Source organism: Kwoniella pini, chromosome 7 (genome assembly GCF_000512605.2).
Source record: "Kwoniella pini CBS 10737 chromosome 7, complete sequence".
Lineage (NCBI taxonomy): Eukaryota > Fungi > Basidiomycota > Tremellomycetes > Tremellales > Cryptococcaceae > Kwoniella > Kwoniella pini.
The window spans coordinates 1,586,921-1,604,518 of NC_091722.1; the positions used below are offsets into that span (position 1 = coordinate 1,586,921).

At 45.7% G+C, this 17,598-nt stretch overlaps 5 protein-coding genes across 5 annotated transcripts; 1 reads left to right on the forward strand and 4 right to left on the reverse strand.

The window, feature by feature from the left end:
* Positions 1-329: 329 nt before the first annotated feature.
* On the reverse strand, positions 330-3,268 carry I206_105734 (uncharacterized protein; the record flags this gene model as incomplete). Its single annotated transcript, XM_070203177.1, has 8 exons — positions 330-1,502; positions 1,559-1,741; positions 1,803-1,878; positions 1,936-2,002; positions 2,072-2,211; positions 2,278-2,348; positions 2,408-2,680; positions 2,822-3,268. 8 exons carry the CDS (start codon positions 3,266-3,268, stop codon positions 330-332), a joined length of 2,430 nt encoding a protein of 809 aa, XP_070059278.1.
* A 1,537-nt stretch (positions 3,269-4,805) lies between these two features.
* Positions 4,806-6,140, reverse strand: I206_105735 (uncharacterized protein; the record flags this gene model as incomplete). Its single annotated transcript, XM_019155111.1, has 4 exons — positions 4,806-4,977; positions 5,147-5,448; positions 5,540-6,046; positions 6,114-6,140. The coding sequence occupies 4 exons, from the start codon at positions 6,138-6,140 to the stop codon at positions 4,806-4,808; spliced, it is 1,008 nt and encodes a 335-aa protein (XP_019011265.1).
* A 257-nt stretch (positions 6,141-6,397) lies between these two features.
* I206_105736 (uncharacterized protein) lies at positions 6,398-10,616 on the forward strand (the record flags this gene model as incomplete). Its single annotated transcript, XM_070203178.1, has 11 exons — positions 6,398-7,267; positions 7,325-7,837; positions 7,891-8,536; positions 8,587-9,315; positions 9,490-9,682; positions 9,737-9,757; positions 9,819-9,834; positions 9,891-9,930; positions 9,983-10,251; positions 10,330-10,464; positions 10,518-10,616. 11 exons carry the CDS (start codon positions 6,398-6,400, stop codon positions 10,614-10,616), a joined length of 3,531 nt encoding a protein of 1,176 aa, XP_070059279.1.
* Positions 10,617-10,932: 316 nt separating this feature from the next.
* Positions 10,933-11,430, reverse strand: I206_105737 (uncharacterized protein; the record flags this gene model as incomplete). Its single annotated transcript, XM_019155109.1, has 1 exon — positions 10,933-11,430. The coding sequence occupies one exon, from the start codon at positions 11,428-11,430 to the stop codon at positions 10,933-10,935; it is 498 nt and encodes a 165-aa protein (XP_019011263.1).
* A 4,186-nt stretch (positions 11,431-15,616) lies between these two features.
* On the reverse strand, positions 15,617-16,955 carry I206_105738 (uncharacterized protein; the record flags this gene model as incomplete). The annotated part of the gene is made up of 7 exons (XM_019155107.1): positions 15,617-15,738; positions 15,800-15,862; positions 15,918-15,937; positions 16,001-16,116; positions 16,192-16,357; positions 16,451-16,648; positions 16,720-16,955. 7 exons carry the CDS (start codon positions 16,953-16,955, stop codon positions 15,617-15,619), a joined length of 921 nt encoding a protein of 306 aa, XP_019011261.1.
* Between the last annotated feature and the right edge of the window lie 643 nt (positions 16,956-17,598).

The window sequence follows — 17,598 nt, forward strand, 5'->3', positions numbered from 1 at the left end:
GTTGGAAGTCGACAGCACGATGTCAAATGGCACAAATCGTAGTGACATGGCTATACATGAGGAAGATAAAGGATTAATACGGCAAACGGCTGACAAGAGATGAATGTGAAAATGTAAAGTTTCGCAACATGAGCAGAAGCTTATCAGTGCAAACCTGATCATCGTCGCGCATGTCTGCTCCCCAGAATATTCGTATGGAATATGCCGAAAACCCAGCCGTAGCGTTAACCGGGACTGCCGAGGATTCAGGTAGAGGAGTCAAGTCTTCATCGCTTGAATACATAAGTTCTATTATCTATTGTATAAACATATTCTGTTCTCTTTGGTCATTACCAAGAGAATAGTTCCTCGAAATACTCTAACGTGCTTCCGTTGATTTTACCTTCCTCCGATCCATATGCGTTTACGACTGCTTGACGCATGTCATCTACCATCTTTGCTGGACCGCAAGCTGACACAGCTAATCTTTCCCCCCCAACCAGCCTTTCAAGGCCTAAATCTATCAAATTGTTCATGGTTGGTCTTCCAGAGTGTAGCGTAAGTCCTGATGTGCCAATAATGACTCCTTGCTTCTCTTGCTCGGCCTTCACCAATGGATCTTCCAAGGGTATATGCTGTAATTGACCCTCAGCGTCTTCTTCTCCGGCTTTCTCAGGGAACGCCTCCATCGATGAAATGGTGGGTGAAGTGTGATTAGATTCTTTACGCATCAAGAGGGGTACGGAGTGTAGCATCGAATTGTTTTTGGTCGTAGGTGGCGAATTGTCCCAATCTGAGTTCTTACGTGTCATTGCAGGTGTAGAAGTTGAACTCTCAGAATTAAGACTGCCAATCGCCATCCTATTGGGTGAACTATCCCCGGAACGACTGATATATAGCTGAATGTCCACTCTTATACCGGGTATGGTATTGCAATCGTTGACAAAAGCCTTCAATTCGTTGTCCAACACGTCTGAAGCATACGCTGTATGTTTAACAACCCAGATTAAGGATAGTGTTTTCGTGCGAATTTGCTTCAAATCTTCAGAATGATTTTGTAATTGATGGATATAAGCTAACATCGAGGTTATACCACTCCCACCAGCGACAAGCAAGATATGCTCGAAATTCTGAACAGGGTTCGAGTGCCCGTATGGACCCTCAAGAAGGAATCTCGTGTGGTCCATCTTCTTCTCAGTCTTGAGTATACGCTTTCGCCATTTTTTGGTGATACCTTTTTGAGGAGCTACTAAAAAGTCCAAAGTGGTCGACTTGGAAGCATCGTCTGTCTTCCAGGAAGCTAATGTGAACGGATGATTCTCCCAAGGCTTAATAGAGAAGGGTTGGTAAATGAAATAGTATTGTCCTGGTTGAGGTGTCATTTTGATAGAAGTGGTGATCGAAAGTCGAATCAAGCCAGACTCATTGTCAGACATGATCGCTACGGTATTTTTACCTTTTTTGGATAAGGCTTTGTGCGTCAGAACTAGAACTCGAGCTATTCGGATTGCTCTATCAAGACACTGAAAATCCGAGTTAGAGACCCCTTCGACTGCGAATTAGGTGCAGATGTACTCACCCATATAGCTGCGCAAGCCCATACCCACGGGTCGTATTTACCCTTCATATGTGTCAGATGGAACCAGAGGAGGACCAGACTCATCAAGGCCAAGGCAATGTGAGTTATCAAGAAGAGTTCATACCACCTGGAACGGATTGGCTTGATCGACAATACCACCAAGAATACGAAACATATAAGTGCCTATGATAATTCAGTACAATCAGCCAGACTCTCCTTATGAGGACACCTAAGAGTGACTCACGAAGATACCGGTGGCCCAATACATGCGATGGAAGAATCGCTCATACAGACTGTCTTTCTTTATGATGGTATACGCCCTACAAGATACGCCCGTGGTCAGATTTATGGGATTTGCGCATAATCGAAAAACTCACACCCCATGTATCAATGCCTGAAGGACGGCCATTCTAGCGACCCATCGATGCCACAAATTGATCGAAGCTACGAACGTGTAACGGTCCTTCATTCAGCTTGAACAAAATAAGCTTTTCTGATCGGAATGCAACTTGCAGTAAGACCACCCTGTGAGCCAAAGTATCACATCATTTCTTCCAGCAAGCATCCAAAGTAGAGGCATGTTATAGACACACATGACTCCCGTTCTATATTGTAAGTAGTCGAGCAGTTGGGCTTGTTTGTCATCCGGGTCCCTGTTATAGCTCAGTCAACAACAGTTTCTGTTCATTTCGTTCAATTTTCAGAGCTCGATAACGTACAAGATGTTCTCGTCGAACAAGTCATATCCTACACACATGAATATGATGTTAATGGCCACGAAGAAGAAAATCTAAACAGGTTGACGTCAGTCGGCCGATTCGACATTCATATGTGTGCATGCGAACTTACTAAGATACTCTGCAATCTGGTCGGAATCGAAACCCATCCCCATGGTTGTGCATGTCTGTAGCCAAAAGAAGCAGGTAAAGTGATATTCTTGCGCCACCAAGTGTATGTTCGAGATCGAATGCTGTGTTTACTGGTGACCGTCGGCGAGCTGGCATTTTCTGGTGAGAGATCCTTAGCGAATTGATGCACCGATAAGCTGATTAATCGATTGATCACTCCAATCAAGACTGCAGTGACCATGAATAAATATACTGCGAAGCCGAATCCATGACTCTGTATTCATCGTTAGCGATAAGCAATCAGGTGAGGACAGCCGGCAGCTTACGTATGAGAAGTTGTTCGTGTCCGCGGTCTTCATGAAGAAGCATCATCAGTACTCTCTCTCGAAACCAACGGGAGGCTGTGATATCTTACCAATGTCCTATATCCAACTTCCCACGAGCGCTGATTAATGAGAACGGTGCCGTTGAAAGTCTTCTTTTTCTGTGCGATCGCATCCACCGTGGTAACTGTACTTTTATCGATCTGTGCGGTGTAGGTAGCCTGTTTCTTGAGTGTGATTTTCGATTTTTTACACGTCTGGGTCATATAGGTCCATCCTGCGTCTTGATGTTTCTCATCACAGTATGTTTCCGAGCACAGTGCAAGTGAACTAGCGAAGTCCGTCGAATTACATTGATTTGCTATAGTTGGCTTCTTCGCTGTGATATCTCCAAAAGATACTGGAGTCAAAGCTACGTAACAAGCATAGACACATTCGTAATCAGGTGTTTGAAGATAAACTTGAAGGTTATCCGCTCGAATAAGCTGAACTTGAATTAACGTGACAAGCCATATGATAAACAGAGATGGACGGGCCATTTCGATTATCAGATAAGGAGGCAATATAATTTGGGAAAAGGTGAGGGTAACATTTCGATTAATCAATATGGTAATTATATATATCTGTGCTTTCTAAAATTTTCGGAACATTCATATGGTAAAAGCCGCAATAACGTTTGCTGGCAATCCCTTCCGACCTGAAGGAAGCCTTTTCTTCTCGCCCATCTTCGTCCAATCACCTCTGTTCCTTACGTCTATCTAGGTTCTGGACGTGATTATCGTTTCTCATAGGCACCGAGCAGCCATGAAGGAACGAGTAAAGCCTCATATCCAAGGCGAGGTAAGGAGCTGTCATTGAAGAACCTGAACTAAAACTTTTGCTTCGTTTCAAAATATCAGCTCCGGAAATCTGGTTTTTTCCTTGTGCTGAATGCAAGCCGAGAAGGTCAGAACGGATGAAGATCTCTTGAAGGTTGATACTGTGAATGAGTAATAGGAACGAGACTTGTTTGAATAGATGCCGTTTATCATTCATTCAACGGATGTTCACAATGATTTATTCGGCCGACTCCAATCGTTTGCTTTATTTCTTGAGGGATAATTGGGGCATAACAGGCAGTTCAGCTCTTTGAATGATCAACAAGGCATGTTTAGTTCAAATGTGTTACCTAAAGAATATCCGCTGTGAAAGGGAACGAGCGTAAATTCAATTGAGTCTGGGTAAGATGTGGAAAGTATTTTAGCAAGGAATTGTCTTGGTCGCGGTATTATTTCAGGGAAGTAGTTTTTCTTTCGTTTATCAGATATGAAAGAAAAGATCCCATTTAATTATTGCAGACTAGTATCTAAATGACCCTGAAGGCTGACAGGGGCGTTTTCATTCTCTCTTGTCTTATCTGATTATGAGGACACTGCGGTGACACAAGGGTTTACAATAATTGAATTTGGATCCGAGGCGTACTACGCAGGTAAGCTAACCGGAAAAGGGGGATTTATCTCTCGCTAAACTCATATCCAAGCCAAAGGGGTTTTAACCATCTTGGAATGAAAAGGGATAAACCTCGTTAATTTCGGTCGAAGTATTTCCACTTCGAAATCCACTTCGACCGAAATTGTGTAGTGGTTTCCCTTTCTACGATAGAAATGTACTATACTACTAGTATAGTATGTATAGTATAGTAGATGACCAAGGGGGAACTGCGGCCGGTACCGCCGAATACATTTCCCAAGTTTCGGCCTCGGGATGAGTAACCGAGGATTTCTTCAATAATGAGCCGACGTGATATTCGCACTTCCACCATATTACAGGTACCCCTGCCCCTATACACTTCACTAGACTCTTCCATTTCCAATCAGCGGAGCTGAACGGGGAAGGCAGCATAGCCCAATAAAGTGGCGGCGATTCTTCTCAGCCATGTTCATAGTGGTTTAGACAAAAAACCATTAGGTATAGGCACAAATGTATCCTCACGTAGGTTTACTTCTGTCGATCATTTTATGACACAAATACATGCTGACCTGTCCTTGATCTACAATATTCTGCATATTAATCGCTCAGCCTGAGTCGACTAAGACTTCAGTACCTTCCACCCATTCTAGACGCCAGGGATGGTGCATTTCTACGCCATGCATCCGATCGTTGTACTGTCGCTGCTGCTTCAGGCGATTGGGTAAAAAGAGGCTCATCGCTGAGTGTCATGATTGAAGAGGAAGGGTGGGACGCGAGGACCTGATCAGAGTATAGTTTTCTGCTCATCGTGCGGATTGTCAGCTATATCCCGACTGGAAAGAGCACAGCTGAAATTGGAATCGAGCATAATGAGGGAGTTCGTGGGGTGACGGTGAGGATTCTTCCGTATTCGTGAGAATTCGGCCTTCGCAGGATCAAAGGCCAAATAAATTTGACAAGAAACTCACCCAGACGAATTCGATCCCAACAGTTCTCTTCCAGCATTACTCGTCCTGCCTTCATATTGCTGGACAGGCGCAATAGCCGAAGCATTTGTAGTGGTAGTCGAGGAAGCACCCATCCTATTTTTCAGACCTTGATTGATGATCGTCACACTAAGCGTATTTCCATCTGCTACTACTCCATGATATTGCTTTATCAATCCTTCAGCATCCGCCTTATTTTCCAACTCTAAATCTACTGTTACTGTATTATGATTTACTGGCGGTGTTGACTTTGCATTCAGGATGACCAGCGGTGCGAAGGCAGACTAAATAGGGTTACAATTTCAGCATGAACATCTAGACCGACCGATGATTAGGAAGGTGTATGTACATCTTTTTTGGCAGAACGTGACTTACTTCGACATCCTCTGCAGTCGTACCGACAGCCAGATTCTCGACCCTCACCCAGGTGTTACCTTTTGCAGCGCCCATGATCGACACAGTATGCTGTGATGGTTGACCTCGCATCTGCTCCCTACTAGGTCTATCCCTTACTCTTTGAGCACCTGTACCTAACGCAGCATTCAGTTGATCTTTGCTTTGATTGTTTACTCCCCTCCCACTATTCTTCGGCCTTTTACCACTAACAGGTAAGAGCTCGATACCGGCATTGGCGTTGTTCATATTCGCTGGAGGTGGTCCATCGAATCCGTGTAATCTCGTATTCAGACTCGAAGCAGGTAACAGTTCTTTCCCTTGTCCGCCTGATATTCGATTTGCAAGCGATGAGCGGGACGAAGGACCAGAAGAGGACGAGCTATTCTTCCCTATACGTGATGCTAGAGATTGGTTGACTGCACTATGCAGGTCATGTTTCCATGATCCCGGCGCGTCAGGGTTACCCTTGCGGTAAGTGTCGGGACGCTGGAGGAGATCAAGATAGTCAGCGTCCACCAGGAAGATGTTTCGATTGAAAGGTAGTTCAGCTCACTTGATATGGCTTTACAGTTCGAACCATCGTACTAAAAACCCTCGATGATCACGACAATAGATGGGCGAGTAGGAGGGTAAGGGAATGAAAAAGGATTATCAGTGTATAACATTGCAAAATGATCAGCGCGTTCATCACCATACCAGATTTGATTCCGTTCATCATCGTTCACAATATCGTCATCATCATTCAACAGTTATTCATCATCTGTTTTGCACCTCAAAGGATACCCTCCTCCTTATCAGACCTTTCCATGAACAATCAGGAATCAGGTGACAATCGCCATGGCTGAATCCAATCAGCCTAGGCCAAGGTTGCGGTCGTCAGATACATCCCGTAGTCACCCCTTAGCTGGTACCGCTTCTCACCCTTCAATCGCTCGTCGTTCGTCGGGTGTATCTTTAGCTGGTCCCTCTCTGAAACCCTCGATATCATTGCCGGGCACTGAAGATAGCTCAAATAGTCAAATGTCAGACTGGCATCCTGCGACTTTCCACAGACCACATGCGAACACTATATCAACGACTCGCCCTACCCGTCGAGCCGGAAACGGACTAAGCGAAGCGCAATTGCTTGGTGTCGGGCCATCGCAAGTTCTCAGGAGAAGAAGCGGACATTGGTCAAGCACGGTATCTCCATCTTTGGATCAAGATGCAATGTTCGAAGACGCGCATTTTTCGAGGCCCACCCCGATCAGATCGCCTAAGAGGGCCGATTCTTACGGTTCTAGGTTGTTTGAATGCTTGGATAGTCTGAGCAAAGAAGAACTTGAAATTGTCAATACAAGATTCGACTTAATGTCAGATGAGGAGCTAAGACAGTACACGCCCTCCCTAGCTACTGGTGGCCAATCTATACCAACACTTCCGCTCACCAATACAGTCACCGTGGACCGTTTCCCGGACGAACCGGCGGTCGATGATTCACCTTCTTCAAACCCTACAACCTCTTCAGAAGATCAATCCCCCTTATTCCCCCCGTCGCCTCCTTCTCAAGACCCGATTTTGACGCCCATCGACCACCCACTGAGGGTTCTGAGCAAAGCTATAGCAGAACTCAGGGAAGCTATAGGCAAGCTAGAAGAGGAGAATTTCAAGTTAAGGAAGGAGAACGCAGAGAAGGGCAGGAGAAGGCGGCGTAAATCGGCAGATCAGGTATGCTTTGGTCCCCAAGAATTGTTAGGCGATCCGAAAAGGACTAACAATTCATAGATATCGATCCATGATGGCCTAACCGAAGCCATCTCCACTTCTTTGACCTCGATTTCTCCGATACATGATATGACTGCCAACCCCCTCGCCTTGACCGGCGATAAGGCATCTATGCGATCTATATCTCCCATCCCTTCTGCAAGAAAATCGAGAAGGCCTCCCTCAATCGCCTCATCCTTGTCCATATCGTTCCCATCATCCCCTGTCAACACTTCAGAGGCTGCACCACGATCGTCCGCCGTATCAATCGGGCCGTCAAAACAAAGTGGCGCGTCTAATAGTCAAAATAATAGGACCAACTGGGCCTCAGGCCTGTGGGTATGGAGCGGGGGCAAAAGGTCAACCCCGCCTCATCCTTCGAAGGGAGCGAATACACCAGCTTTATCTGCGACATCAACTCCCACGGTTGCCGAGGTCAGCGAGAGTGCGATCATTGACGAGGATGACGTGGAGGCCTGGAGAAAAGGTGACGGTGGAAGTAGTCCAGCTTTCAAGGCGATCTTCTTGGCTACTGTGAGTACCTCGAATTGAGCAAAGGCCCATACATCAAACTCACTTACTTGCAGCGAATCATTACCCCCGATCCATCCTCCATCCTGCTATCTTCCGAGATTCCGTCAAACTCTCTAATAGCTTATCTAGCCCATTCACTTGTCGAGACCGCGCGAGACGATGGCATCATAGCTCGAGATGCTGTATCGGATAGAAGACGGTCCAAAGATCTATCCCGCAGTCGGGCAGCCTCCACAGGTAGTCAATACCCCGCTTCAGATTTAGACAAGTCGAGAGAGACTAGGTCATCAGGATATGGGGATCAAGCGTTAGCCGCTACTGCATCTTTAGGTCGATCGCTCCTATCATCGGTGTCCAATGCCACTATACGTGGTACAAAAGCTATCAGCAGTATCACCGATGACCCTAGACCAGCTCTCATCAGTCGAAGCTCCTCCAGTCGTGCATTTCCTACGACCGCTGTCTCTGCGCCTGCAGCCATCGGTCAATCCGGTTCTTCAGCTACATCACCCACCGAAGAACGTCCCCTGCCTTCAGTTGAGCTATCGTCGATCGTGCCCGATGATATTCGACCACCCACGGTAACTCTGTCGAGGCAGAACCTGGGATCCTTCTTCCAGACTGCCAAGTCTAAGCTGGCAACCGCCAGTAGATTCGAAAGCGAGGAAGAACCCCTGACTGACAGGTATGGCTTCATATGTGGGATTTACCTTTTTGCCTGTTGTTGATCTGTACTGACTTTGCATTAGATGATATTCAACATGCTAAAATGCTTAAAGATGCTTCTGCTGCAGGAACGTCTGCACCAATGTCGCTCAATGGTACAATATTACCGACTGCTGATATTGAAGCTGAAGGTTGGATCGCCAAACGAAGACGGGGTTCTCATGGCTCTAACACATCTATGAATGGAGCGCGCAAGGCTACTGAAAACGTAGAAGGGGCCTCCATACCTGGTCCAAGACGATCTACTGAGTCCTCTCGTTCTGTGAATCGAGTCAAAACTCCTGACAGCGCGTCGCCACCTCCTTCTCGTTCCTCCTCGACTGTTGATACTCACCGACATCGGTCGTCGACTCTACTCAGTCTGAACCCTTCTCCGGCAAGACCGGTCACGGCCAAAGACCATCTTACGGTATCTGCTAGGGGAGCATCATCTTTGCAGCCTTCCGCTTCTGCCGATGCTTCCAGCAACAGCAGATTGACCGTCTCAAGCTTACTCGAACAACTTACGGATATACATGATAGACAACAACAGGAACGACAGAAAGAATGGGATACATTCCTGAAACGTAGAATTCGACATATGAATGATGGGCAAAATTCCCACAAGTCGAATGACCTGAGATGGGGCTCAGGGTTGATAGGCATAAGTCAAATGGGCATGAGCGGGAAAGGTGGTCAAGAGGATTGGAAGTCGTTCACGAGGTTAGTCAGGAAGGGAATACCGCTAAAATACAGGAGTGACGTATGGGCAGGTGAGTTGTGCTTTCCCTTCGGATCAGTCTCACCCATTCCATCTCTCACGCCGCCACCCATTTGTGAAGAATGGCCATAGTCGTGACCAGTTTGTCACCCCATCTTGTCACACCGCATCCTATCTGACCTTTTTGTGATCATACATCCGGAATCGAGGCTAACATCCTGGTCAGAATGCTCTGGGGCAAAGGATCTGATGGTTCCTGGAGAATACGCCGAGATCCTTGCCGTGCACAAGAACGACCTTTCCCCTGTCCATGCAGACATCGAGAAAGACGTATCTCGAACATTTCCTGGTAACGTTTTCTTCGGCGGTGACGGACCTGGTGTAGCCAAGCTACGAAGAGTTTTGACAGCGTACAGCTGGTGAGCGGATCCTGGACAGGAAGATGGGCAATATTTGCTGACGTCCATGAATAGGCATAACCCTTCCGTTGGATAGTGAGTCTGTTGCAGACACCGTGATGCGGATTCAAGCTTATCATGGTTTGTTTTATGACAGCTGTCAGGGAATGAACGTGAGTCAGCGTTCCTGTTGAGCATGGAATGCAAGCTGACTCTAAAGTGTCGCCAGATGCTCGCAGCTACGCTCCTGTTGACCCACACTGACGAAGGTAAGGCAATCTCGTAGTTGAAATTGTGCAATTTGTTGACGCACTTGAGCAGAACAAGCGTACTGGGTTCTCACATCCTTGATCGATCGGTTACTGCCCACAAACTTCTATTCCGCGTCCCTCCTCGCCTCACGAGCAGATCAAGTCGTCCTTAATGATCTCGTGACACAACTTGTTCCCAAACTACATTTCCATTTGGAAGAATTAGGGGTGGATCTTGCCAGTGTCACTTTTGGATGGTGGCTGAGTCTGTTCACAGATTGTCTACCTGTGGAGACTTTATTCAGGGTCTGGGATGTCACCTTTGTGGAAGGTCATGATGTAAGTCATCCTATTCCGAGATGACTATTATCGCAACCACTGTCGATCAGGACCAAGCTCATGTTCCGGTCACGTCAGACGCTCTTCCGTGTCGCCATCGCCATTCTCAAACTCAACGAAGTCGAGATTTGCGCAACAGAATCTGTTTCGGATCTCTTCTCTTTCATCTCGAATATGACGTCCAGATTGTGGAACGCAGATAGGCTTATTGCGGTGAGTCACCCGCTCATCAAAGGCCGGTGTATGACCTGATATGTACGACTCAGCTTCAACATTCCTACAAACCCATAATCAGACATATTGACGTCGTGGCTCGGTGCGAAAAAGCTGTCAGAGCTCTTCAGCAAGAAATGGGGGATGTATGATGTCTTCGATATATAATACCTTGCACGATAGATACCCGATCGTTATAGATGAATTGTACAAGTGTGTTGATAGGACACGAACATTTCGCTCTGACAAATTGACCATGCATTCGTAAATTCATATGTATATAATATACTATACTATACTATAAAAAGTCTTCAAGTTTCCCTTTCCCAAGGAGTACGCCAGGAGAAGAGACCTAAAGAACCTGTGTCAAACCCTATAAGAACCCAAAATATTTCCTCGCAGAGATTAAATAACCATTTGTATAATATCCAAAAGCTAAAAAAGCTAAACATCATGTGTTACCCATTCTTAAAGGGCGACGACTTGTCCAGTAGCGTAAACGATAGCAGGTACGGTTGAGGTGATGGTAGCAGTGATAGTAGGGGTAGCAAAGACTGATGTGGTAGCTGAAACACCGTTACATAAACAAGCGTTGGTGTAAGACGTGAAGTCGTTGTTACATTGGGAAGATTGGTCCGACGGAATACCGGCTGTAGGGCAAGTGAGAACGGCCGAGACGGGAGTTGGTTGAACGGTCACAGCGTTAACGTAGATAGTGGTTACACCTTGAGTTACAGTGACAGCGGTGGTAGCGGTAGCAGCCGCAGGAGTCGATTGACATGATACGGCAGTGGCACATGAAGCCATGTGTTGAGCGTAAACTTGGGGACCTTGGTAAGTTCTTCCGACAGCTCGGTAACAGTTGTCTTGAGCACAGTCGATATCTTGACCATTGATTGTGGTGTGGGTTCCGCTGACCAAAGCAGCGGAGGCAATGAGGAAAGAAACGATAGCAGCCTTGAACATTTTAGACAGAGGTTTGGATTGGTTTAGCTGAAGAGGGTTTAAGAGGATATGAGAGGATTGAAGCGGAGTGAAAGAAGATGTGGGTGAAGAAAAGAAAACTCGAAAATTGAGAACATTCTTAGGCCTTTATATATCTTACAAGGAACAGGATTTTTCCTGCTTTGAATATTACACTTTGCCCGCTCAATCCGGTCCTCGGTCGATAAGAGTTGTAAGAATAGACAACGCGGTAGTCACTACCCTTATCCATCCCTGCCTTGGCATTTCTCACGGGAGCTTCCCCCAGGTCCATCGCAAGCTTCTAAAGCGTGAAACCACGGGAATCATCAATCGCTTTCAAAGCGACAGTTAGTGCTCTCGCCCTTTGCACCTGCATCACCTGCAGTTGTATTGGTCAAAGTGAACGAAACGAATGTCTTGATTATTACGATATCAACGCAGGATCACAGGGTGTCCATCTGGCCTGTGCCTGTCGATCCGAAAATCGGATTGTCGGTTTTAAGGGTAAATCTCCGTTGTACCGAACAAGCGGTAAATACCTGAGGAATGTTTCAAGAACGATTAAACCGGACTTCCTCTTCTTTTGCTCTTTAAAAGTGATCAACAACGGTTCATCGTATCCGACTAATTGTGAATCAAGACAAGGAATAAAACAACGTGCGTTTTCCTTTTGTTCTTGGTGCCTGATGATCCTGTAAACGAAACATATCGTCCCAGACATCTCAACTTGGTCAAAGTATTTCTCCTCTCCAGACGAGCGGTGTGCTACCCGATTTGTGACGTCGAGTCGGTCGGCAGCTTCCTCTCCGCTTCAAGCGTAAGCTTCGATACTGCATTTTGGGCGCGGAGGTTGCGATTACTTACGACTCGTGCGGAAGAATTCACAAATGATCGACGGTTGATCACTAGAAGAAAATGTTAATTTAATTACCAAAACTACTAAACCAGATCTACCCTAATACCCCGTCCTATCTTCGACGCCACCTAAAATTGTGATTGGCATCTCGAAGAGGTACAATGCAATGTAGACAATTCAGGTCCCATCGGATGGGCCAAAGTTCTCTAGTATACATTTCGCGTCCCAGTTGAATGGCATGTTATGAAGGGTTCATCAACGATCCCGGTGGCGCGTAAGGCGTTCCCCGCTTATAGTATTTCTACCTTCCCTTCCTTTTGCTCACTTCGGAACCGAGTAGCATAGCCATCTTCAAGACACCGAATGAGATGTTCCGCACCAGCGGTACAGTAGCTCGCGATCTTCCATTGTGCATATTACCCTTCGTGAAATTATACATTCAATTGAAGTATATCGGATCACGATACTGCATTCGGTACCAGAAATCCCAATAACGGACAAGTCTGCTGCCGAACGCAATATTCAGGTAACGCCGATCATAATAACACTTCTCATGATCAACAACTATCATGTGAATCAGTTACGATCTGCTTACTGTTCTTCTGAGTCACATTTCTGCGCGAAAATTGAATGCAGGACGTTCCTGAAAATCACTTGATCCGCAACAGGGAAGCAAATGTGTCGCGAAGTTGAACAACGAAGAACAGCTGTTGGACCTGTATGTCTGCTATAGACTGCCCAGGAAGACTAGGAGCATGTGTCTCCAATTCATTCGATTGGCTTTCGACTCATTTCGTTGCTGACTTACAAGAAGTGACTTGATGCCTGGATCGAGGCATGATCTGCGGCTTAGTCGTGCCATTTTATCAAGCCATCAGATTCCTTCAGCAGCCGTTCTTGGGTAGGGACATACCTGCCAACCAGCAAGCGCGCTCTTGAGATGCAGCCTTGCAGTGCTTTGCCGGACCGAAAGCCTCTCTTCCTTGGCTATCCGTGTCCAGCGGAAGTGGAAACACCTGCAAAGTGCTTGTCATCCCCTCTGAGGAGAGGCATATAAGGCGTTCCGGCCGACGCCGTGATTGGCGAGGTCCACCGTCACAGTCATTAACGAAATTATGCCTATCGATAGCGAACAATATCCAACTTGTTAAGCTACTTGCTTTTAAGCCAAGGTCTATCCAGGCGTCATTACACGCATCATCGCTAGGTTAAGGACTGCCCTGAGTGGTTTGGTGATATTTCCCATCGTCCATCTTCTCATACCGCACTTCGGTACCATTAGATACTTTACATACCATACGCTTCGAAGGTGATCTGGGTGATTATTTCTACCCAGATGGCCACTCGGAACACTGGTCTGTAGAGGATTGTGACGAGCTGAGTTTGTTACTCTTGTTATTGGCTGTTGAGACTTGCCATCAGACATGGCCTGATACGAATGTCAGCCAAAAGTGCTGTAATAAACATGTACAATGTAGAACACGCGCCGCTACGAATGAGTGAGACTCACACATGTCGAGCACATGTTCTTTACTACAGAAGAAGAGACATATCCTCTCGTTGGACCCCCACAAGAGTCGCATTCTCTTCTGTGATGCTGTTGGTATTCTGCCTCCAGCTGGGAAATTCAATAAAATGTCTTGAGCCCACGCCCTAGATCGTAAACGGTATTACGAGTTCAACGCAGGGGACTCACGCATGAACCGCATTTAGTGCTCTTGGAGCCATCTCCAAGCGTGAACTCTCTGAGTCTTGTTTCTTTACAGGACTCACAAGGTGGAAGGGGCATATTCACTACCAGATGAATCAAAATGAATAACAGGTTTAAAATGAAAATGAATGAAAAGACAAAAAGAGATAAGCTGTCGAAGTCCTCCTCATATATACCTTCATCCGTAGTATACATACCAGCACGACCTCGGTGCTTGTCTCTCATCGGAGTCGTTCCAGTATGTCCAACAACAAAGGTCGCGTTGCGTGCTGATCCTTTGTTGGGAATTAGCTCATTGTCCAGACCATAAAACAAAGGCACAAGTTGTCAAACTGGAATGATGTCAAAGTTCTGATATTGAGACCCATTGTCCTTCGAGGGAGGATGAAATCGTTAATCGCCATATTCCCTCTGCTTCGCTAGGCAAATATACTCGAAGTCTGACTATAAGTATCACAAGCACCTGAATGTAGAGAGTGCCACTAAAGACATGTGCATGCAAAACTGCAAAAACTATCTCTGACAGAATGAGCAGCTCGTCTGTACCATCACCTAATGCATTTTCCGAGCTATCACTTATAGCTATAAAACATGTCACTTCCTTTGTTAGGTCGAATCCAGTCGAGGATTCAACATCACTACCCCGGACCTCTAAACATTCAATTGTGTATGGGCTCCATTCATGGATGACTATCAACTCTGAGAACCACCCGTATTTTGAGAATTGTTCTGGTCACTGGTGCCAGTTTGTTTTGTTTGCTGCGAACTGACGTCAGCTATCATTCGATGGAACATCTGGATTAAATCTATGTACTAATATGACACAGATTTCAGTAACGTACACAATCCCAGCAAGTCTGGGAGTGACTTGTAGTCAGCACACTACAACCGAGGCAAGGACGCCTCTTTGCTTCTTGCCATACTTTATCTTGCTAAATACGACTTCTAAATCAGCAAGCAATGTATATATAATTGATGACATTTCGATCATCGAAGTTGAAACTCACGCAGGACCTGCAGGTACCTGTTGCAACCCCACTGGAGCCGGTGCGCTGGGCTCTAATCCGCCCTTTACACGTGTCACAAGTTTGGCCCTCACGTTTGCGGCCTTTCGTTGACGTCTTGGTTATTCGCGATTCACTCATTATTGATAGCAAAATAAGAGACGGGATGAGAGATTTAAAGTGTCGGAAAGACAGATATATTCTACCGAAGGAAATGCCAGTTATATAGGCACTTCATATGTGGTCCAGGCGTATCATGGTCAATTTTCGACTCGAATCGACTCGATATTTATCAAAAGCATCAAGGGAGGACAGGACAACGGACGGGCTGGTCAAAGGTAGGATTGTTTGACCGACTGCTCTTCTTGTAAGTGGGGTAAAAGGAAACGCTCAAATGGGAGTAAATCGAGTATCATCCACACGATTTGGGGGTAATAACGGTTGACCAGCTCAGAGCGTTTCGTGATCTGGCCCCTCCAAAATCATCGTATCCAATGACTGGGTACATGCATATTCGTCATCTAGCTACAGTGGGTTTGCCCCTTTTTCAAAGTTCTAATATATGCTACAGATTGTGACTTTCCGACGACACTTGAGATCTCATCCTCAATCCCCTTAATAGGCTGAACCTCCATTGACGTGGAAGCATTGAGCGGTGAAGTAGGAGGAATCGACACTAGCGAGAAAAACGAATGCTGTGGCTACTTCGACTGGTTGACCTGCTCGACCGATTGCGGCTACAAGAAACGAACAGTTATTAGCTCCTTCTCAGAATCTAGCCATCACATCTTCACTTACTGCTTGGACCGAAGTTCTCGAGAGATTCTTTAGTCATTGTTGCTGGAATCAAGGGAGTCCAAACTACGTTCATGATCAGTATCCTACAATGTGATTCGCTAATCCATCGGTAACTCACTAGGTCCAGGGCAGACAGCGCTGTATTGGAATTCAATCGATTAGCGTTTAATGATTATGCAGATGGTGATTGGTTGTGCTCACTTGATTCTAATTCCCTTCTCCTTCACAATTTGATTGGACAGAGCTCTGGTGAATCCGACGATAGCTCCTTTGGTGGATGTGTAATCGAGGAGTTTAGGATGTCCGACGAATGGGTTCTGTACGGAGTTGATTTGTTGTGATCAGCTTCAAAAAATATGAACATACACTTAAACTGATGTGTGACTACATACGATGGAAGCGTTGTTGATGATTGATCCTCCCCAAGGCATGATGGGGATAAGGTTCTTGGTAAGGTAGAATATAGCGTGGATATTGACATCGAAAACGTGTCTCCATTGTTCGGAAGGAAGATCTTCGATGTGTTCCACTTCTTGCTGAGTAGCAGCATTGTTGACCCTATACCAAGAGTAACATCCATTAATACCGTAGTTCGTGCACAGAATACAATTTTATGCAAGTGTGATTGAACAAAACCGAAGCAGTACTCACAAGACGTGTAATTCGTTTCCACTCCATTTCTTGATAGTCTCGACCAACTCCAAAGCACCTTTCTCATCTCTCAAATCCTTTGGAGCAAGCTCGACTTTAACTTTAGGAGCCACTTTAGCGATATAGTCTTTTGTGTTTTGAGCATCTTCCTCTTCGGATGGATGGTAATTGATCAGAACATTCGCTCCTTCCAGAGCGCTAAGTTAGGAAACACAGATATCAGTCTAGTTTTCCCGTAAATGTTCTGCATTCAACCATCATCGACTCACAATAATATAGCAACCGCTCTACCAATACCAGAATCACCACCTGTGATAGCGGCGTTCTTCCCTTCTAATTTACCTGCAGCTTTATATTTACTTCCATCCGCCAAGACATCATCAAGGGGAGCAGGGTTAAGGAGTACTTGTTTACCTGGTAAAGCGTCTTGAGCTTGTTTAGCTATAGAAGGAGGTAAGAAACCTGGTCTATATTCTTCTGGCACGTTGGATGGAATGTTGGACATTTTTTAGTGATATTTCTCAGATGTTCTTGTATGCTAAATGCAGTTATGAAATTGAGACATGTATTCGATCTCCTTTATGAATATAATATTGTGGGATGGTGATGAAATTGATTTTGTATGACGTAGTTAGGAATATGACGAATGGTTAGTATCATAGCTGATGTGGCATTTATTTGATGGTGACTACTCCTTACACCATGCCACAAAACGGGCAATGCAATTAAGCGGAATCAAGTGAATCATATGTTCCCATCCCTTCTCACAAGCTCTAAATAAAGTAGCCAGACCGCATTCATGAATCACGATGGGTCAGTTGTATCATAAGGTCATATTGTATCTCGTGAGACTACCAACCCCATGCAAGCGATTCAAAGGGGACGCATACATGATATCGACCGGAAAAGCGGAATAATGGGAGTTTCTGCAACGCTCCTGGATTTATTCGTTCCTCGATGTCAAATTTGATAAGCTACCCAATGACATTCTGACAAGTATGATACCAGGCAATTTCCCGGGGTATGAGGGTAGTCATTTAGCTACATCGTTCCTCATGCCAATTCCTAGCAAAATAGCGCTTTGTATCCCGTATTGATAACAAATCTTTTCCTCTGGTATCATGCTTTCTGGGTTTTACTCTTGCGGA